The sequence below is a fragment of the Dendrobates tinctorius genome, unplaced genomic scaffold, assembly GCF_039654945.1.
Source record: "Dendrobates tinctorius isolate UK_male_01 unplaced genomic scaffold, ASM3965494v1 ptg000144l, whole genome shotgun sequence".
Classification (NCBI taxonomy): Eukaryota; Metazoa; Chordata; class Amphibia; order Anura; family Dendrobatidae; genus Dendrobates; species Dendrobates tinctorius.
Window position 1 is genome coordinate 12,124,481 of NW_027361811.1, and position 19,018 is coordinate 12,143,498.

Sequence of the window (19,018 nt, forward strand, 5' to 3'; positions counted from 1 at the left end):
AGATGGGGCTCAGGAAGAGACCGATTCCTGGGATCCAGAGCCCTATTTTCAGGATCAGTGGGGGAATCTCTGTGGTCTGACCCTCAATTACCAGTAAATTATTCCCTATCCCATAGATAGCTTAATATTTTAAGAACTTGTACTGTATTCATTCAATTGCTACATAAGAGTGATTATGATTATTATTACACCGTAAAGATGTTTTTTTTTCTACGTCCACTTAGCTTGCAAAGTCTATCAATGAATGGCTGTAATATCACAGATAATGCCATTACCGCTCTTTTGAAAAGGCATTATAAAAGGTAAGAATAAAATAAATCTGCTCTGTAACTTGCCGGAAAGCATTTTGAGTTATTAGATGAATCAGGAAGCACTAAGATTAGTTAGAAGATATGTGTTTATACATTTTTATTTTTTTACAAAAATATTATTTTTGTTTTAAGGGGTTTTCCACTTTCACCAAAAGTGGTTGCATAGTTGTAAAACAGCAAAAACAGTGTTCACCCTTTCTGGTCTAGTGCCGGCTCTTCAGTGCAGGAATTTTACTCAACGTTTGCCCCTATATTTACAATAGAGGGTCTAGTCGAGGGTCTATATTGGTTTAGAACCAAGGTCTGGTTTGTGTTTATTTATCTGGTATGGGATGTATTAAATTAGGGGGTCTAGTCTGGTATCTATTTAGTGAGTCTGAGCTGGGGTCTTTGCTTGTTCGGGGGGACAGGACTATAGTTTGTATGTATTACAGAGGGTCTGTTCTAGGGTCTACATTTGGAATGATGGATAAATTAATTTCTGAATTGGAACAGTAGGTCAGTAGTGTTGCAGGGCATGGCCTATGTAAATGGTGAGTATATGGTAAAAAATACTATTAGTATAAATCCGCCTCTGATTGTACAGATGTAAAACACCACCCGGTATGTCGTAGCCACATGGTTTACCACATGTATCCAATGTACTCTATGTGTATAGCAGGATTAGTAATGCCTAGCATCAAATATCATATGCATCAATACAAAGAAAAGATGATCAGTAGGCCAAAGTTTCAATAATCAATATCAAAAAATTTATTTATAGCAATAGTAAAAAATCCATAACACCAACATGGGGAAAGACAGAATGGAAAACACTTGCTAGTGTGGTTCCACATAAACACACAAAGAGACGCATTCTTCTAGACATGGGAAATATTAAATCTCACATGAGCACCTCAGCCTATGCATATACAAATAAAGCAATTTTAGACAGCATTTAATATAAGCTTACATGTATGTCCTCAGATCTATTAGTAGGGCATAATGCCCAAAATTCCCATAATTATTCCCTTACACAAGCATATACATGAAGAGGAAATCCCACCACTGAACTATCGACCTCCCATAGCCATATCATTACCCACAATGGGAAGGGACAGTGCCCGATCAAAAATATAATTACTGGTGGATGTCAGCAGACAGTGGCTGTGCCAATGCCCAGAGGGAGTGCGTCCGCCGCGATGCATGTTTCGGACCTTCCTTTCTCAAGATGTATTTGTCAGTCGCCACAGAGGTACTGCACCTTCTCCTAAGGCGTGGTGCCCCACCATCCAGGTAAGTTGGAGGCTCCTGACCACGCTCCAACACTCGCACCCCACACAATAGAGTAGTTCAGCAAAACCACATTGCGGCTCCTTGCTTAGAGAGAGGCAGAGCACCTTTGGTGGTTCCCTGCTTGGAACACTAGACGTGCTGGGAGGTGAGTGGAGTTTAGAATACATATAAAAGAGCGGGACGGTTCCAGGATTCAGGTTCAGTTGAGTCAGAGGTTGAGTAGGAGAGAGGAAGCCACTCGGGAGGAGTGGGGATCCCTGGAAGAGGGATGGAGGAAGGAGTGCTGCAGGTGCCTCAGTGATCTGAGCCAGCTGGCACAGGAAAGGAAAGAAGGAGAAGGACATAGAACCGAAGCCTGAGCTTCCATACAAGGGAAAAGACAAGTACGGAACGTAGGAGTAAAAGGGAACACAGAGGACATGGGTTAGAGGAAGAACCCTGCCTAGAAGTTCTAAGCGCAAGGCCGGGGACCGGTCCCCGAGGTTGTATGGACACTAATAGTTCTGCAGCAGACACCGGTGGAGTAGTGGGCTGTAAATGCACTACTCCCATCTAAGACTTGAGGGCACAACAGCAACACAGATAGCGAGCCAGAACTCAGGAGTAGAGAGTCCCCAAAGCAGGCTACAGCTGTCTGCCGTGCAAGTAGAATTCTTGGGAACATCTGTTAGGAGGAACTCCAGTGTAACACAGTACTAGGAGATCTTCACACTTAAAGGCGCTATAGAGGAGACGTTCAGGAAAGGCGCATAAGTTGGCGGAGTGTGGAAGGGAGCATTCCATCTTGCCTGGAGGTTGACTGAGTCCCTGACCCGGAGGATACGGCACAGAAGCGGGCACTACAGACTGTGAGTAAAGCTTTGGAACTACATACCCTGGTGTCCTCCATTCCTTCCTGCGTCCATCAGCCTGGCACTGCTACATCCCCTGCACCAAACACTACACCATCTAAGTGTCTCCACATCTACACTGCCCTGGGACAACAGCCCTGCCTGTGGAGGGCTATAACATCATTGCTGCACCACACCATCTGTCCCGGAGGATCTGTCTGCAGCGTCGGCTTAACACCTCCCTTGCCGAACACCACAGGTGGTGTCACAAACTAGTCATTTAACTACATTCCACCATTCAACATCTTCCTATTATTTGGGCGCCCAGGGCCATGGTCCGGGTCACCGCCGCTGTGATACGTCCCACTGATACCGGCCCGGTACCGAGTACCCCACGGCCCTGGGAGGGCGACCCATATTAGTAACTGTACACTTGTCCCATAGAAGGATTCTGGCACTCTCCTAGTTGTGGATTGGTGAGTGGGGTACCAAACACAGTGACAAGGAGGGATTCCCACTTAACCCATTTATGAACCACTGGACGTGTGAGTGGGAGGAGAGCAGTGGTTGTTGGAGTGTTCAGAGAGAGCAGCATAATACAAAATTCTGTGACTGTACTCAATGGCTGTAGGGGAAAACTGCTATAGGATATTAGAGCTGATGTGAGGGATGTTAAGCTTGTACAGCTCAACAGAAAGAGCATTACATAAAGGCAATAATCAGTCATGTAGCTGAATGGCAATCTAACACACTGAAAACAGTAACAATTATTTTTTGGTCATTTTCTCAATACAACCAGGAATTCATGGCATTTATATTGATTTTTGGCTCGACTAGATAAATCTGTTAAGGAAGGTTTCAGATGGCCTTTTTTCATAAGGGACACATTGATTACTTGATGGGTTTTTCCATTTGTGCTCCACATACTTGCACCACTCTTCATTCTTTTTGATGAGAAGTGTTGTTGACTCATTGCTATTCTCTCGGTGTCTGTCTGTTCAGGCCATCATGTTCTTTCATTAGTATACAGTACACAAGTTACATATGTAGTTCATCCAGATCCATATAATTTGGTCATTCTGTTAGCTATTCAGAGGATAATAACGATTACATGATGAACACTTGACTACTGATTTTTAATTGGAAAGTAATTTATTGAACGTTTGCGCTAAAGATGAGCAATGGTCATGCCCAAAATACATTTTATCTCTTTTAACCCACATCTTGGCAGTTTTTGGGTTATTACATTTTATCGTTGGTGTTATCAGGTAGTAAAGGGTTGTAAAAGAAATATCTCTAGCGCTCTAGAATAGCGACAGAGTTAATGGCAGGTTACTTAGGTTATTAAAGGCTTTTAATTGTACCATTGCTGGTGTTTAGGTAATTAAAGACCTCTCCAGGCTCCGTCACCAGAATCAATCTCACTCAATGATCTGTAGAATGCATTTGGTAACCAAACATCATAACACAAAGCAAATTTACTGAACAGTCCAGTGGATCAGACCAGTGCCATTATTGTAGCAATTATACTAGTTCTACTATTGCGTAGAGGAAAAGCCAAACAATCAGGTTATTGCCATTGTTGCCTAAAGGCATCTTGCTGCAATCACACTAGTGCCATTGTCACCTAGCAGCAGCTTGGAACACTCACACATGTGCCATTGTCGCACCGAAGCAGCTTGAAGCAATTACATCAATGCCATGATTGCCTAGAGGCATCTTAGCGCAATCACACTAGTGACATCATCGTGCCATTGTTGCCTAGAAGCAGCTTGTTGCAATCACATCACTGCCATCATTGCTTAGAGGCAGCTTGGCACAATCAGAGCAGTGCCATTGTCACCTATAGGCAGCTTTGCACAATCAGACCAGTGCCATTGTCACCTATAGGCAGCTTGGCACAATCAGACCAGTGCCATTGTCACCTATAGGCAGCTTTGCACAATCAGACCAGTGCCATTGTCACCTATAGGCAGCTTTGCACAATCAGACCAGTGCCATTGTCACCTATAGGCAGCTTTGCACAATCAGACCAGTGCCACTGTCACCTATAGACAGCTTGGCACAATCAGACCAGTGCCATTGTCACCTATAGACAGCTTGGTACAATCAGACCAGTGCCATTGTTACCTATAGACAGCTTGGCACAATCAGACCAGTGCCATTGTCACCTATAGACAGCTTGGTACAATCAGACCAGTGCCATTGTTACCTATAGGTAACTTGGCACAAACAGACCAGTGCCATTGTCACTTATAGACAGCTTGGCACAATCAGACCAGTGTCATTGTCACCTATAGGCAGCTTGACACAATCAGACCAGTGCCATTATCACCTATAGACAGCTTGGCACAATCAGACCAGTGCCATTGTCACCTATAGACAGCTTGGTACAATCAGACCAGTGCCATTGTCACCTATAGACAGCTTGGCACAATCAGACCAGTGCCATTGTCACCTATAGACAGCTTGGCACAATCAGACCAGTGCCATTGTCACTTATAGACAGCTTGGTACAATCAGACCAGTGCCATTGTCACCTATAGGCAGCTTGGCACAATCAGACCAGTGTCATTGTCACTTATAGACAGCTTGGCACAATCAGACCAGTGTCATTGTCACCTATAGGCAGCTTGGTACAATCAGACCAGTGCCATTGTCACCTATAGACAGCTTGGTACAATCAGACCAGTGCCATTGTCACCTATAGACAGCTTGGTACAATCAGACCAGTGCCATTGTCACCTATAGACAGCTTGGCACAATCAGACCAGTGCCATTGTCACCTATAGACATCTTGGTACAATCAGACCAGTGCCATTGTCACCTATAGACAGCTTGGCACAATCAGACCAGTGCCATTGTCACCTATAGACAGCTTGGTACAATCAGACCAGTGCCATTGTCACCTATAGACAGCTTGGCACAAACAGACCAGTACCATTGTCACTTATAGGCAGCTTGGCACAAACAGACCAGTACCATTGTCACTTATAGGCAGCTTGGCACAAACAGACCAGTACCATTGTCACCTATAGACAGCTTGGCACAATCAGACCAGTGCCATTGTCACTTATAGACAGCTTGGCACAATCAGACCAGTGTCATTGTCACTTATAGACAGCTTGGCACAATCAGACCAGTGTCATTGTCACCTATAGGCAGCTTGGTACAATCAGACCAGTGCCATTGTCACCTATAGACAGCTTGGTACAATCAGACCAGTGCCATTGTCACCTATAGACAGCTTGGCACAATCAGACCAGTGCCATTGTCACCTATAGACAGCTTGGTACAATCAGACCAGTGCCATTGTCACCTATAGACAGCTTGGCACAATCAGACCAGTGCTATTGTCACCTATAGACAGCTTGGCACAACAGACCAGTGCCATTGTCACCCATAGACAGCTTGGCACAATCAGACCAGTGCCATTGTCACATATAGACAGCCTGGTACAATCAGACCAGTGCCATTGTCACCTATAGACAGCTTGGCACAATCAGACCAGTGCTATTGTCACCTATAGACAGCTTGGCACAATCAGACCAGTGCCATTGTCACCTATAGACAGCTTGGCACAATCAGACCAGTGCCATTGTCACCTATAGACAGCTTGGTACAATCAGACCAGTACCATTGTCACTTATAGGCAGCTTGGCACAATCAGACCAGTACCATTGTCACCTATAGGCAGCTTGGCACAAACAGACCAGTACCATTGTCACTTATAGGCAGCTTGGCACAAACAGACCAGTACCATTGTCACTTACAGGCAGCTTGGCACAAACAGACCAGTACCATTGTCACCTATAGACAGCTTGGCACAATCAGACCAGTGTCATTGTCACCTATAGGCAGCTTGGCACAATCAGACCAGTGTCATTGTCACTTATAGACAGCTTGGCACAAACAGACCAGTACCATTGTCACTTATAGGCAGCTTGGCACAAACAGACCAGTGCCATTGTCACTTATAGGCAGCTTGGCACAAACAGACCAGTACCATTGTCACCTATAGACAGCTTGGCACAATCAGACCAGTGCCATTGTCACTTATAGACAGCTTGGCACAATCAGACCAGTGTCATTGTCACTTATAGACAGCTTGGCACAATCAGACCAGTGTCATTGTCACCTATAGGCAGCTTGGTACAATCAGACCAGTGCCATTGTCACCTATAGACAGCTTGGTACAATCAGACCAGTGCCACTGTCACCTATAGACAGCTTGGTACAATCAGACCAGTGCCATTGTCACCTATAGACAGCTTGGCACAATCGGACCAGTGCCATTGTCACCTATAGACAGCTTGGTACAATCAGACCAGTGCCATTGTCACTTATAGACAGCTTGGCACAATCAGACCAGTGCCATTGTCACCTATAGGCAGCTTGGTACAATCAGACCAGTGCCATTGTCACCTATAGACAGCTTGGTACAATCAGACCAGTGCCATTGTCACCTATAGACAGCTTGGCACAATCAGACCAGTGCTATTGTCACCTATAGACAGCTTGGCACAATCAGACCAGTGCCATTGTCACCTATAGACAGCTTGGCACAATCAGACCAGTGCCATTGTCACCTATAGGCAGCTTGGTACAATCAGACCAGTACCATTGTCACTTATAGGCAGCTTGGCACAATCAGACCAGTACCATTGTCACCTATAGGCAGCTTGGCACAAACAGACCAGTACCATTGTCACTTATAGGCAGCTTGGCACAAACAGACCAGTACCATTGTCACTTATAGGCAGCTTGGCACAAACAGACCAGTACCATTGTCACCTATAGACAGCTTGGCACAATCAGACCAGTGTCATTGTCACCTATAGGCAACTTGGCACAATCAGACCAGTGTCATTGTCACTTATAGACAGCTTGGCACAAACAGACCAGTACCATTGTCACTTATAGGCAGCTTGGCACAAACAGACCAGTACCATTGTCACTTATAGGCAGCTTGGCACAAACAGACCAGTACCATTGTCACCTATAGACAGCTTGGCACAATCAGACCAGTGCCATTGTCACTTATAGACAGCTTGGCACAATCAGACCAGTGTCATTGTCACTTATAGACAGCTTGGCACAATCAGACCAGTGTCATTGGCACCTATAGGCAGCTTGGTACAATCAGACCAGTGCCATTGTCACCTATAGACAGCTTGGTACAATCAGACCAGTGCCATTGTCACCTATAGACAGCTTGGTACAATCAGACCAGTGCCATTGTCACCTATAGACAGCTTGGCACAATCAGACCAGTGCCATTGTCACCTATAGACAGCTTGGTACAATCAGACCAGTGCCATTGTCACCTATAGACAGCTTGGCACAATCAGACCAGTGCCATTGTCACCTATAGGCAGCTTGGTACAATCAGACCAGTGCCATTGTCACCTATAGACAGCTTGGTACAATCAGACCAGTGCCATTGTCACTTATAGACAGCTTGGTACAATCAGACCAGTGCCATTGTCACCTATAGACAGCTTGGCACAATCAGACCAGTGGCATTGTCACCTATAGACAGCTTGGTACAATCAGACCAGTGCCATTGTCACCTATAGACAGCTTGGCACAATCAGACCAGTGCCATTGTCACCTATAGGCAGCTTGGCACAATCAGACCAGTACCATTGTCACCTATAGGCAGCTTGGCACAATCAGACCAGTACCATTGTCACCTATAGGCAGCTTGGCACAAACAGACCAGTGCCATTGTCACTTATAGGCAGCTTGGCACAATCAGACCAGTGCCATTGTCACCTATAGGCAGCTTGGTACAATCAGACCAGTGCCATTGTCACCTATAGACAGTTTGGCACAATCAGACCAGTGCCATTGTCACTTATAGGCAGCTTGGCACAAACAGACCAGTACCATTGTCACTTATAGGCAGCTTGGCACAATCAGACCAGTACCATTGTCACTTATAGGCAGCTTGGCACAAACAGACCAGTACCATTGTCACCTATAGGCAGCTTGGCACAATCAGACCAGTACCATTGTTGCATAGAGGCACTAGACATTTTATGAATTGTAGCAATAATTTCCTAGTATATTCAGGCTTTAAAGTGAGTGTATACCAAAATTATTTAAAAACTACATTTAACACAAAAACCTGGAGTGATTTTGCAACATTTTGTTTGGAAGAAAAAGTCGCATGTCATAAATAAATCTAATTCTAGGAAAATGCTGGAAACCTGTATTCTTTAATAAAATTAAAGTAAAAATAATGGACTTGCCGAAAAATGTTTTAGAAATGGTGCATAACATATAAATGTGTCTAAAGCTGAAAATGACACAAAATGAACCTTAATTCTAGTAAACAACATGATAATTTCTCCCTATTTTTTATATCTGGAACTGTAGGAAGCAACATTTATACAATTTTCCTAAACTAATAAATGTGGTTGTCCTGGGGATACCCTTAATTGCATTACATAGTAATACCTTATGAGTGAATATTATAAAAATGACACATGGAGATTGATTTTCCATACGCTGTTAACCACGACTTAGCAGTGCATGCGTGCTAACTGAAAAATGAAAAATGAGATCCAGAAATAAGGTTATCATAAACAGTGTAATTTACGTTATCTTGCCACCTATGACCATGTGGATAAGCTGCAGATCAACTATAATCAAAATAATTATCAATCACATAAAAAAATATTTTGGAGAGCACTTGGCCATCCTGAAACTATTTGCAGCTTAGTATTAATACGTGTTTTTGTGTTTTGCAGTCTTAAGAAATTAGAAATATTTGGATGCCATGCTCTTGCTGCAAAATGCTTGATTTCTGTGGCTATTGAATGTGTACGTCTGGAGAACCTGAATATTGGTAGAATTCCAAAAGCAACTGATGTGTGCTTGGCAAAAATAGCATCTAACTTACACAAGATCACCACACTGAATTTGACGGGCCTGAACGTGGTAAAATTTTCCTTTTTATTCCATGAAGTGTTTATTTCCATATGTAATCATAGTTAATTTAGAAGGCAATATTTGCGCCAGGGATTTTCGTACACTCCCCAGACTTGGACTCACATGCTCTTACTGTTACTGTCCCAATTTAGTATTTTGTGTTTCTTACTATGGATGCCTGAATGAGATGTTGTTTTATAGAGAGTTCATAGTAATGTAATATTCTACAGTATGTTGGCTACAAAATAATAAAATGTTAGAATGTTAGTGAGTACAAGTTTTCACTTAGCTTCCATTCATTGGTGTGTATAAATAAATATATTTCAATCTAGAAGTTTACATACACTATATAATAAAGCACATATAGTAATAATAATCTTTATTTTTATATAACGCTAACATATTCCGCAGCGCTTTACAGTTTGCACACATTTTGATCACTGTCCCCGATGGGGCTCACAATCTAGATTCCCTCTCAGTATGTCTTTGGAATGTGGGAGGAAACCCATGCAAACACGGGGAGAACATACAAACTCCTTGCACATGTTGTCCTTAGTGGGATTCGAACCCAGGACTCCGGCGCTGCAGTGCTATCCACTGATCCACCGTGCTGCATGCTTCATGTTTTTCTCAATATCTGACATGAAATCAGAATAAACCTTTCCCGTTTTAGGTCAATTAGGATTACCATAATTGTTAATATTTGCCAAATGCCAGAATAATGAGAGAGAAAGTTTACATAAACTAAAATTACTATGCCTTTAAACAATTCTGGACTGTCCATATGATAATATCATGACGATGTCATGTGTTTGGAAGCTTCTGATAGTTTTTTTTTTTTGCAACATCTGAGTTAGGCTACTTTCACACATCAGGTTTTTGCCATAAGGCAGGATACGGCTATTTTTTTAGAAAAACTGGATCTGGCGAAATCAGGCGCCGGATCAGTTTTTCTCTCATTGAATTGTATTAGCGCCGGATCGTGCTGCCAGCCACAGAGCCCACTAGTTAACAGCCAACGGGTCAGTGGCCTACCCAGTCTTGCACATCCTTGGGCATAATGTCCAGTGTCCCCGCAGGTAAAACAAATCTGAGGTCTCTCTGTTCGGGATTGCCCCCTTTCCGGACTGGGCTCCGGAAGAGCTTGGCATTCCCAAGGTTTTTTTTTCAAGCTGGACCACTCTTCTCGCATGTCCTGAATTTCTTTCCAGATTTCTCCAAACCAGTCTGGCTAAGCTGCGGGTGTAATGGATACCTCCCCGCTTCGGACCTTCCCCGTCGAGGCTGCCATCCCCTGCTCTTGCTCGTGCGCACGCGCTTCTGCCTCAACTTCTAGAAAAGACATACGTGGGTTAACTCGCAAGCGCTCCCGCAGGGCCTGTTTAAGCAGCGCATCCCTGAGGCCTGCCACTAGTTGGTCCCTCAAAATTACATCAGGGGGCCCCACACCCACATCATCCCAATAACGGATCTCTTGCAGCGCGTTCAAATATTGGGTCACAAACTCCCCCTCCCTTTGGATGCGGCTAAACAAGCGCATCTGCAATTCACCGATATCCATGGCGTCCTCATGCATCTCTTCCAAGATCTGTAACACTTTGGTGAACGTGTTCTGCTCGTACGGGGGCCGGAACGTAACAGAACATCTGGCATCCCCATCTTGGGCCATTATAGCAATCTCCGCCTGCATAGCGGGGGTCAGGGGATGCATCCTTAACATGCCTTTAACCTGCTCGGACCAGTCCCATAACAGTGAGTTGCTCCCTGTAAACCTTGGGAGATTACCCCAAGCGGTAAGCTGGCCCTTGGGACACCCATGGCAGCTTGGTCTGCCACCTATGTGCATCCTGCAAACAACGCCAAGTGTAAGCAGTTTGCAGGATGTAGGGACAGGCAGGAGGCAGAGCAAGAGTTAACAAGATGTAACAATTTAATAGAACAGATTTTTTCACTCCTCGCAGGGAGGTAAATGGTTAAAGAGTAAATGGTAGAAGGAATAAACATAAAACAAGAGTAGTCCAATGAAAGAACTTATCGTGTCCTGTATGATCCTCTGCAGCAGATGATCCCGCAGGGGTTGTAGAGCTGGCAGAGTCCGAGGGAACGTCCTCAGATGGGGTGATTTTAAACAGTGGTCTGTCTTCTGTCGGCAGTGGTCGGTCTGCGGTACTTTTCTGCTGAGCCCCTAGTCCATAAACAAATGCGTCCGAAGCAATCAGGGCCGCAGCACTCCCAGAAGCAAACGGAAATGGGTGTGAAGCAAGTGGCAGGGAAGGCCGCAGGAGTCTGTCCGGTACCCGACTCTCCCTTCTTTGCACGTGCGCGGTACTCACAGTCACTGAGCGCACGGCACCTCTCTCTCCGGCAGTTACAGAGCACACAGCACCTCTCTGTGCAGCGGTCCCACTGCAGATGGCGGGGACCAAACAATGCGGCCTGTCGCGGCGCATTGTCACATTGTATGATTTTTACATAAGTAATTTGCATTTTATTGCTTGAAATAAGTATTTGATAAGATAGAAAATCAGAACGTAATATTTGGTACAGAAACCTTTTTTTTGCAATTGCAGAGGTCTGATGTTTCCGGTCATTCTTGACCAAGTTTGCACACACTGCAGCAGAGATTTTGGCCTACACCTCCATACAGATTGTGTCAATGTTTTAGGGCTGTCACTGGGCATCATTGAGTTTCAGCTCCCTCCAAAGATTTTCTATTTCTATTAACCAGGGGAAGAGTCCTGAGGAGATCATTTGCATATTCCCAGTGCCTTCTGGGATAAGTGAAGAGTCTCCGCGAGCTCAACGATCACTGAATTTTGGCCGTTGCAGCTGAAAAGAGGAAATTGGTAAACCGCGCGCTGAATTTTGGCTCATTTTTCATCGTTTTGAAATCTCTAACAATAACAATATGGAAGAGGCCAGGAGCTATTTGGTGAGCTGCATTTCTTGCTACATGTTCACAAACTTACCAGTGGAAAAGCCAAACTTCACATGCCATAAATGCAAGCTTGTGTCCCTGTTGGAGGAAAAGTTGCAAAATCTCGAAGAGAGGTAAGCTACGTTGAAGATCATTAAGGAAGGTGAAGAGTTCTTAGACAGAGCAGAATTATCTCTTCATGTTACAGAAAGAGAAGAAATTCGAAGTGCACCTGAAGAAACAGAGGAATGGAAGCATGTGACCCAGAGAAGCAGGAGGATCGGGATTAAGTCAGCGCCCATACTGCTCAGGAACCAGTACCAGGCTCTCACGCAGGAGAACGATGAAGAAATACATCAGGATAAGACTTTGCCCACAAACAGCAACCTTGTACGCCTTCAGAATCCTCCTGGATGGAAAAAGAAAAATGTTGTGAAGAAGAAACGGAGAGTGGTGGTCATGGGGGATTCCCTGTTGAGAGGAACAGAGGCCGCTATCTGCAGACCGGATATAACTTCAAGAGAAATGTGCTGTCTTCCAGGCGCAAAAATTAAAGATGTGTCTGACAGGAAATCAGGACTCTTTAGACCTACAGATGACTACCCATTCCTGCTAATACATGTGGGGACAAATGACACAGCAAGAAACGACTTGGAAACCATCTGCAGTGACTTTGAAAACTTAGGCAAGAAAGTGAAAGAACTGGGAGCGCAGGTGGTCTTCTCTTCCATCCTCCCAGTGGATGGCCATGGAACAAGGAGGTGGAATAAGATTCTGCAGGTGAACAACTGGCTACGTCGATGGTGCCATCAGCAAGGATTTGGATTTCTGGATCACGGAGAGAATTACCTATACGATGGACTACTTGCTAGAGATGGGGTGCACCTTACGAAACTGGAAAACATGTATTTGGAAGTCACCTTGCTACACTCATCAGGAGAGCTTTAAACTAGAACATTGTGGGAAGGGAAGCAAAAGGCCAGAAAAAGCCATACACCTGGCAAATACTATTGAGAACTCTGTTATTAGAAGCGAGAGGAAAGAACAAAGACAAAAAAATCTAAATAATAAAAATATTGGAGAAAGAGAAACCAATCACAAACTAAAATGTTTCTATACTAATACACAAAGCATGGGCAACAAACAAGGAGAATTGGAACTACTAACGCAGGAAAAGAAATATGATGTCATTGGAATCACTGAAACTTGGTGGGACAATACACATGATTGGAATACAAGACTAGAAGGATACAACTTATTTGCAAGAAACAGACTTGATAAACGAGGGGGAGGTGTCGAATTGTATGTTAGAAACACGTATATCTGCACAGAGATTGAAGCTTCAGAGACTGGGAGTTCTGTGGAAACTGTTTGGGTAAGAATACAAGGACAGAACAATGGAAAGGACATCATTGTAGGCATTTACTACAGGCCGCCTGTGCAAGCTGAAGATATAGATGAACTCTTTATGCATCAAATGGCCAGAAGTTCTCCAAAATATATGACATAGTTGTCATGGGAGATTTCAACTATCCAGACATTTGTTGGGAATCTCTCTCAGGCAAAACTAACAGGTCAAGGAAATTCTTATCCTCTCTTGCTGACAACTTTATCTTCCAAAAGGTAGGGGAGAAAACAAGGGGATCTGCTACCTTGGATCTAATCCTTATAAACAGGGAGGAAATGGTTGAGGAGGTAAAAGTGGCTGGGACCCTAGGAGGTAGCGACCATGCTATTTTAGAATTTTGGATAACTAGAGGAGGAAGACCTGTGAAGACCCAGACGTCAAGGTTAGATTTCAGAAAGGCAGATTTTATGGGATTCAGAAAGAGAATTGGAGGGATCCAATGGCTAGATATCCTTAAAGACAAAAATGTCCAGGAAGTATGGGAAATCTTGAAAAATGAAATTCTCAAAGCACAATTGTTAACAATTCCGAAAAGAGGGCGCCAATACTTTTGTCTGGCCCATTTTTGGAGTTTTGTGTGAAATGATCAATGTTTTGCTTTTTGCTTCACTCTCGTTTGTGTTTTTTCATTTAAGACAAATTAAATGAAGATAATAATACCAAAGAATTTGTGTTTTCAATCATTTTCAGGAAGAAACTGAGTATTATCTGACAGAATTGCAGGGGTGTCAATACTTTTGGCCACAACTGTATGGAGCTAAAAAATATTTATTTGGGAATAATGTGATTTTTTTTTATTTTCACGGCTCAACGTTATAAACTCCTGTGAAGCACCTGTGGGTTCAAAGTGCTCAATACACATCTAGATTGGTCTAGTTTCCAAAATGGTGTCACTTGTGAGGGGTTTCCACTATTTAGGCACAGCAGGGTCTCTCCAAACACAACATGGCAACCGTTAATTATTCCAGCATATTTTACATTCAAAAAGTCAAATGGCGCTCCTTTCCTTCCCAGCCCTGCTGTGCACCCAAACCCCTTAAAGGGAACCTGTAACCAGGTTTTGCCGGTAAAAGATGCGGCCACTGTCTTTCAGGGCTCATCTACAGCATTCTATAATCCTGTAGATAAGCCCCTGATCCGACCTGCAAGAGAAGAAAAATAACTTTTATTATACTCACTTGGGGGGGGAGGGTCCGGTCCGAAGGGTGTCGCAGGTCCAGAACCGGCACCTCCCATCTTCTTGCGATGCTGCCCTCCTGCTTGCTTCACAGGCTCACCAGCATCGCGCTCCTGCTCAGGCGTACTTTTCTGCCCTGTTGAGGGCAGAGCAAATTCCTGCAGTGCGCTGGGTTTTTGTGACCTTTCCCAGCGCCTGTGCACTGCAGTACTTTGCTGTGCCCTCAACAGGGCAGATAAGTATGCCTGCGCAGGAGTGCGCTGCCGGGTCACCATGAAGCAAGCAGGAGGGCGGCATCGCAAGAAGATGGGAGGCACCGGACCCGGACCTGCGACACCCATCGGACCGGACCACCCTCCGGGTGAGTATAATAAAATGTATTTTTCTTATCTTTCAGGTCGGATCAGGGGCTTATCTACAGCATTATAGAATAAGCCCTGAAAGGCAGTGGCCGTATCTTAGATCGGCCAAAACTGCTGACAGGTTTGCTTTAACGATCAGAGGTATTTTTGTTTTTGCATTTTCATTTTTGTTCCCCTTCTTCCCAGAGCCATAACTTTTCTATTTTTTGTCAAAATGGCCATGTCTGGGCTTATTTTTTGCGGGATTAGATGTACTTTTGAACGACACCATTGGTTTTAACATATCGTGTATTGGAAAACGGTAAAAAAATTCCAAATGCTGTGAAATTGGAAAAAAAGTGCAATTCCACAGTTGTTTTTTTTTTGCCATGTCCACTAAATGCTAAAACTGACCTACCATTATAATCATTGCGAGTTCATAGACACCAAACATGTCTAGGCTCTTTTTTATTTAAGTGGTGAAAAAAAATTCCAAAGTTTGTTTTAAAAAAAATATATATATAGAGCCATTTTCCGATACCTGTAGCGTTTCCATTTTTCGTGATTTGGGGCTGGGTGAGAGCATATTTTTTGCATGCCGAGCTGACGTTTTTAGTGATACCATTTTGGTATCACTAAATTAACGGTTGGGTTAATTCTTTTTTTATATTGATAGATCGGGCGATTCTGAACCCGGCGATACCAAATATGTGTATGTTTTATTTTTTTATTGTTTTATTTTGAATGGGGTGAAAGGGGGGTGATTTGAACTATATATATATATATATATATATATATATATATTCTTAAAACTTTTTTTTACTTTTGGCATGGTTCAATAGTATCCATTAGAGACTAGAAGCTGCAGTTGTCTGATCGGCTCTGCTACTTACAGGCGATGATCAGATTGCCTGTATGTAGCAGAAATGCTCACTTGCTATCAGCGCCGACCACTGGATGGTGCTCATAGCAATCTGGCTATGACAACCATAGAGGTCTGCTGGAGACCTCTGGTTGTCATGCCAACCCATTGGTGACAAGCGATCATGTGACAGGGTCACCGATGGGCGAGATTTCCAGCACACTTCAGAGATTGACAGCGGCATTTAACTAGTTAACAGCTGCAGGTGGATCACGATTCCACCCGTGGCTGTTGCGGGCACATGTCAGCTGTATACATCAGCTGTCATATGCCCAGAAAGGTGCGGTCTCAGCGCCAGAGCCCGCATCAAGCAGGGAGAGTCCGACATCAGCTTACTATTACTCCCGATGTCGGAAAGAGGTTAAGGTTATGCCATTACTCATCACAGGAGTGGACACCGACAGATGAGGGCTCCTGTTCACGTACAGTATACGAGCCATTTTCAGTCCAATAGTTCATCATAATGCACCCATTCATATGTCAAAAGCTGGTTGCTGCTTTGGAGAAGTAACAAGGCACTCTTTAGTCCATGTGTGGCTGCACTGTTTGAACAAATGCAATGTCCGCCCATGATGCATGAGTGTATGTAATTCCTTATCTCTGACCAAAATGGACAATGCACAAAACTGGGCTCTCAATGGTCCCAAAGGGGATGGTCTCCAGCACCAAAGGAAAATAGTTGAAACTTAGCTTTATTCATTTAGGATTAAAAGAATGGGAAAATGTGCACGTATTAAAAAGTAAAACCCATAATGCTTTCACTCTTCTGGTAGAAAACCCCTTAATCATAGCTGACAGCTTGGTGTGGGGTACTACCTTAAACAGTAAATATTGTTGGTGGGATTGACAAGGCGAATGGTCCACAACTGTAAACATGCGTTCCATAATTGTATATATACCGCATTTTTCAAGTATCAGTCTATAGAATGCACTCAAGTTTAGACAAAAGAAAGCAGTAAAATAAACATTTCAGAGGAATAAAACTTACATGATAATCTGATAAGTAGGAATAGGGTGAGATGACTTGGGACAATTTTCAGGACTTTTGCCTTACACAACTGGCTCAGGTGGGCACATACTCTTGCCTTCATTTTCTCCTTTATTAGGATATCACCCTATGGTCTTGTGTGCTCTGCTCCCTTTACAGTTTTGACCTAATTTCAAAAATCTGAGTAGAAAGAATTCTGTACTCAGCGCCACTAAACGCCGATGTGTAAGTGAGCGGTACCAGAGAATCCCTTTCAGCAGCATAAATCCAACAGTGCTCCTATTTTTGGCTAGAGTATGACATGGGGTAATAAATCTGCATCCAAATCTGTGTCTAGCTGTGATTGTGTTGCATAGTGAACATTTATATTTTTCCTATGAAGTAGCACATTTGATAAAAAATTAACAATGCTTATATTTTGAGAAAATGAATTAGAGATTTAAAATAATAAGATTTGAGAGTCCTCTGTGGTTGATTCATTTTAATGGCTAACTGCAATCATAGTAACAAATTGCAAGCTTTGCTCTAGTGGTCTCTGCTAGGAATCTAAAGTATACCTATAACATGTTGATCGTCTCCTCTTTGCTTTATTTTGTAGGTGAGAGATCGGGCCGTTCATCACATTGTAAAACAATGCTCAAAGCTGGAGAATCTGACTCTTAGCTCTTGCTTACAAGTGACAGATGTCAGTTTAGTGGAAATCAGCACTTATCGGCCGACAATCAAGTAAGAATAAGAATTTACTTCTGTATGAATGTCCAATATGTATTTACTGTGCATGATAAATGTTTTGTTTATGCCTTACAATTTTACTGAAAAGATAGCTGGATCTATGTGAACAGAATGCTTACTAATGTAGGGTAGTATAGGCTATGCATGTGACACATTTGGTTTTGAAAGCTCTTAGGCCGGCTTCACATTTGCGTATGGAGGAGCTGCGGACTTCCTCCGTGAAGCTCCGCCCACTGCCGCACCTCCTCCGGTCAGCTCTGTTTACGTCTTTAAGATTGGGTACGCAGGTCGTGCGGATGTATCCGCATGCGTCATTTTGATAATGCGGCGACCCGCGTTGAACGCATCATGTTGGAATTTGATTCAGTCACCGCATAGTCAAAACAACGCATGCGGAGGCATCCGAATACATCCGCACGACCTGCGTACCCAATGTTAAAGATAGGGTACGCAGGCCGCATGCAGAAGTATGCAGACGTAGGCGGAGCTGACCGGTGGAGGTGCGGTGGTGGGCGGAGCTTCACGGAGGAAGTCCACAGCCCTCTGCAGCTCTTCCATACGCAAATATGAACCTAGCCTTACAAAGTATCTAACAATCTTATTTAGGATTTTAGGTGGTAGTGAGACGTCAATCCCACTTTGGTTTCTTCCAGAAACTTTTAGCACTACAAGACCACAACTTTGCCTATTTAAGTACCTTAAATACAGTTGTAGTGAAAAGGTTTGAGACTGACACAAATTTTATTTCTCACAAACTTTGCTGCTTCAATTTTTATAGTGGTCATTTGCATTAACTCTAGATTGCTATGAAAAGTGAGCATATAAATTAAAAAAAAAAATCAAAATTCATTGCAATGAAAATTAACTTAATCACACAAACAAACCCAGTTTCCACTGGAATTCAGCCCTGCCGTAAAATGACCTGCTTACATCATTTCAGTGATCTTCACATTTGCTCAGGAAAAAGCAGACTGGTTGCTTTAAAGGGAACCTGTCACCCCCCCCAGGGCGTTTTTCAGTTAAAGAGCCACCTTCAGCAGCACTGAGGCTGCATTCTGTGAAGGTGGCTCTTCTTTTTCTGACCCCTAGTAACGCTGAAATATCGACTTTTATAATTAGCTCCTCTTACCTGTAATGAGTCCCACAGGTATGATGTGTCCCCCTGTATCAGCCGCCTA

General features: G+C 43.6%; 1 protein-coding gene across 1 annotated transcript in view; it reads left to right on the forward strand.

Moving 5' to 3' along the window:
• The window catches only part of LOC141049510 (uncharacterized), a 177,015-nt gene that overhangs the window by 119,349 nt on the left and 38,648 nt on the right, over window positions 1-19,018 (forward strand). Inside the window, exons 10-12 of the mRNA XM_073546033.1 lie at window positions 225-302; window positions 9,175-9,364; window positions 17,707-17,834. Of these exons, the coding sequence (XP_073402134.1) occupies window positions 225-302; window positions 9,175-9,364; window positions 17,707-17,834 (396 nt within the window). The remainder of the gene's footprint in view (window positions 1-224; window positions 303-9,174; window positions 9,365-17,706; window positions 17,835-19,018) is intronic.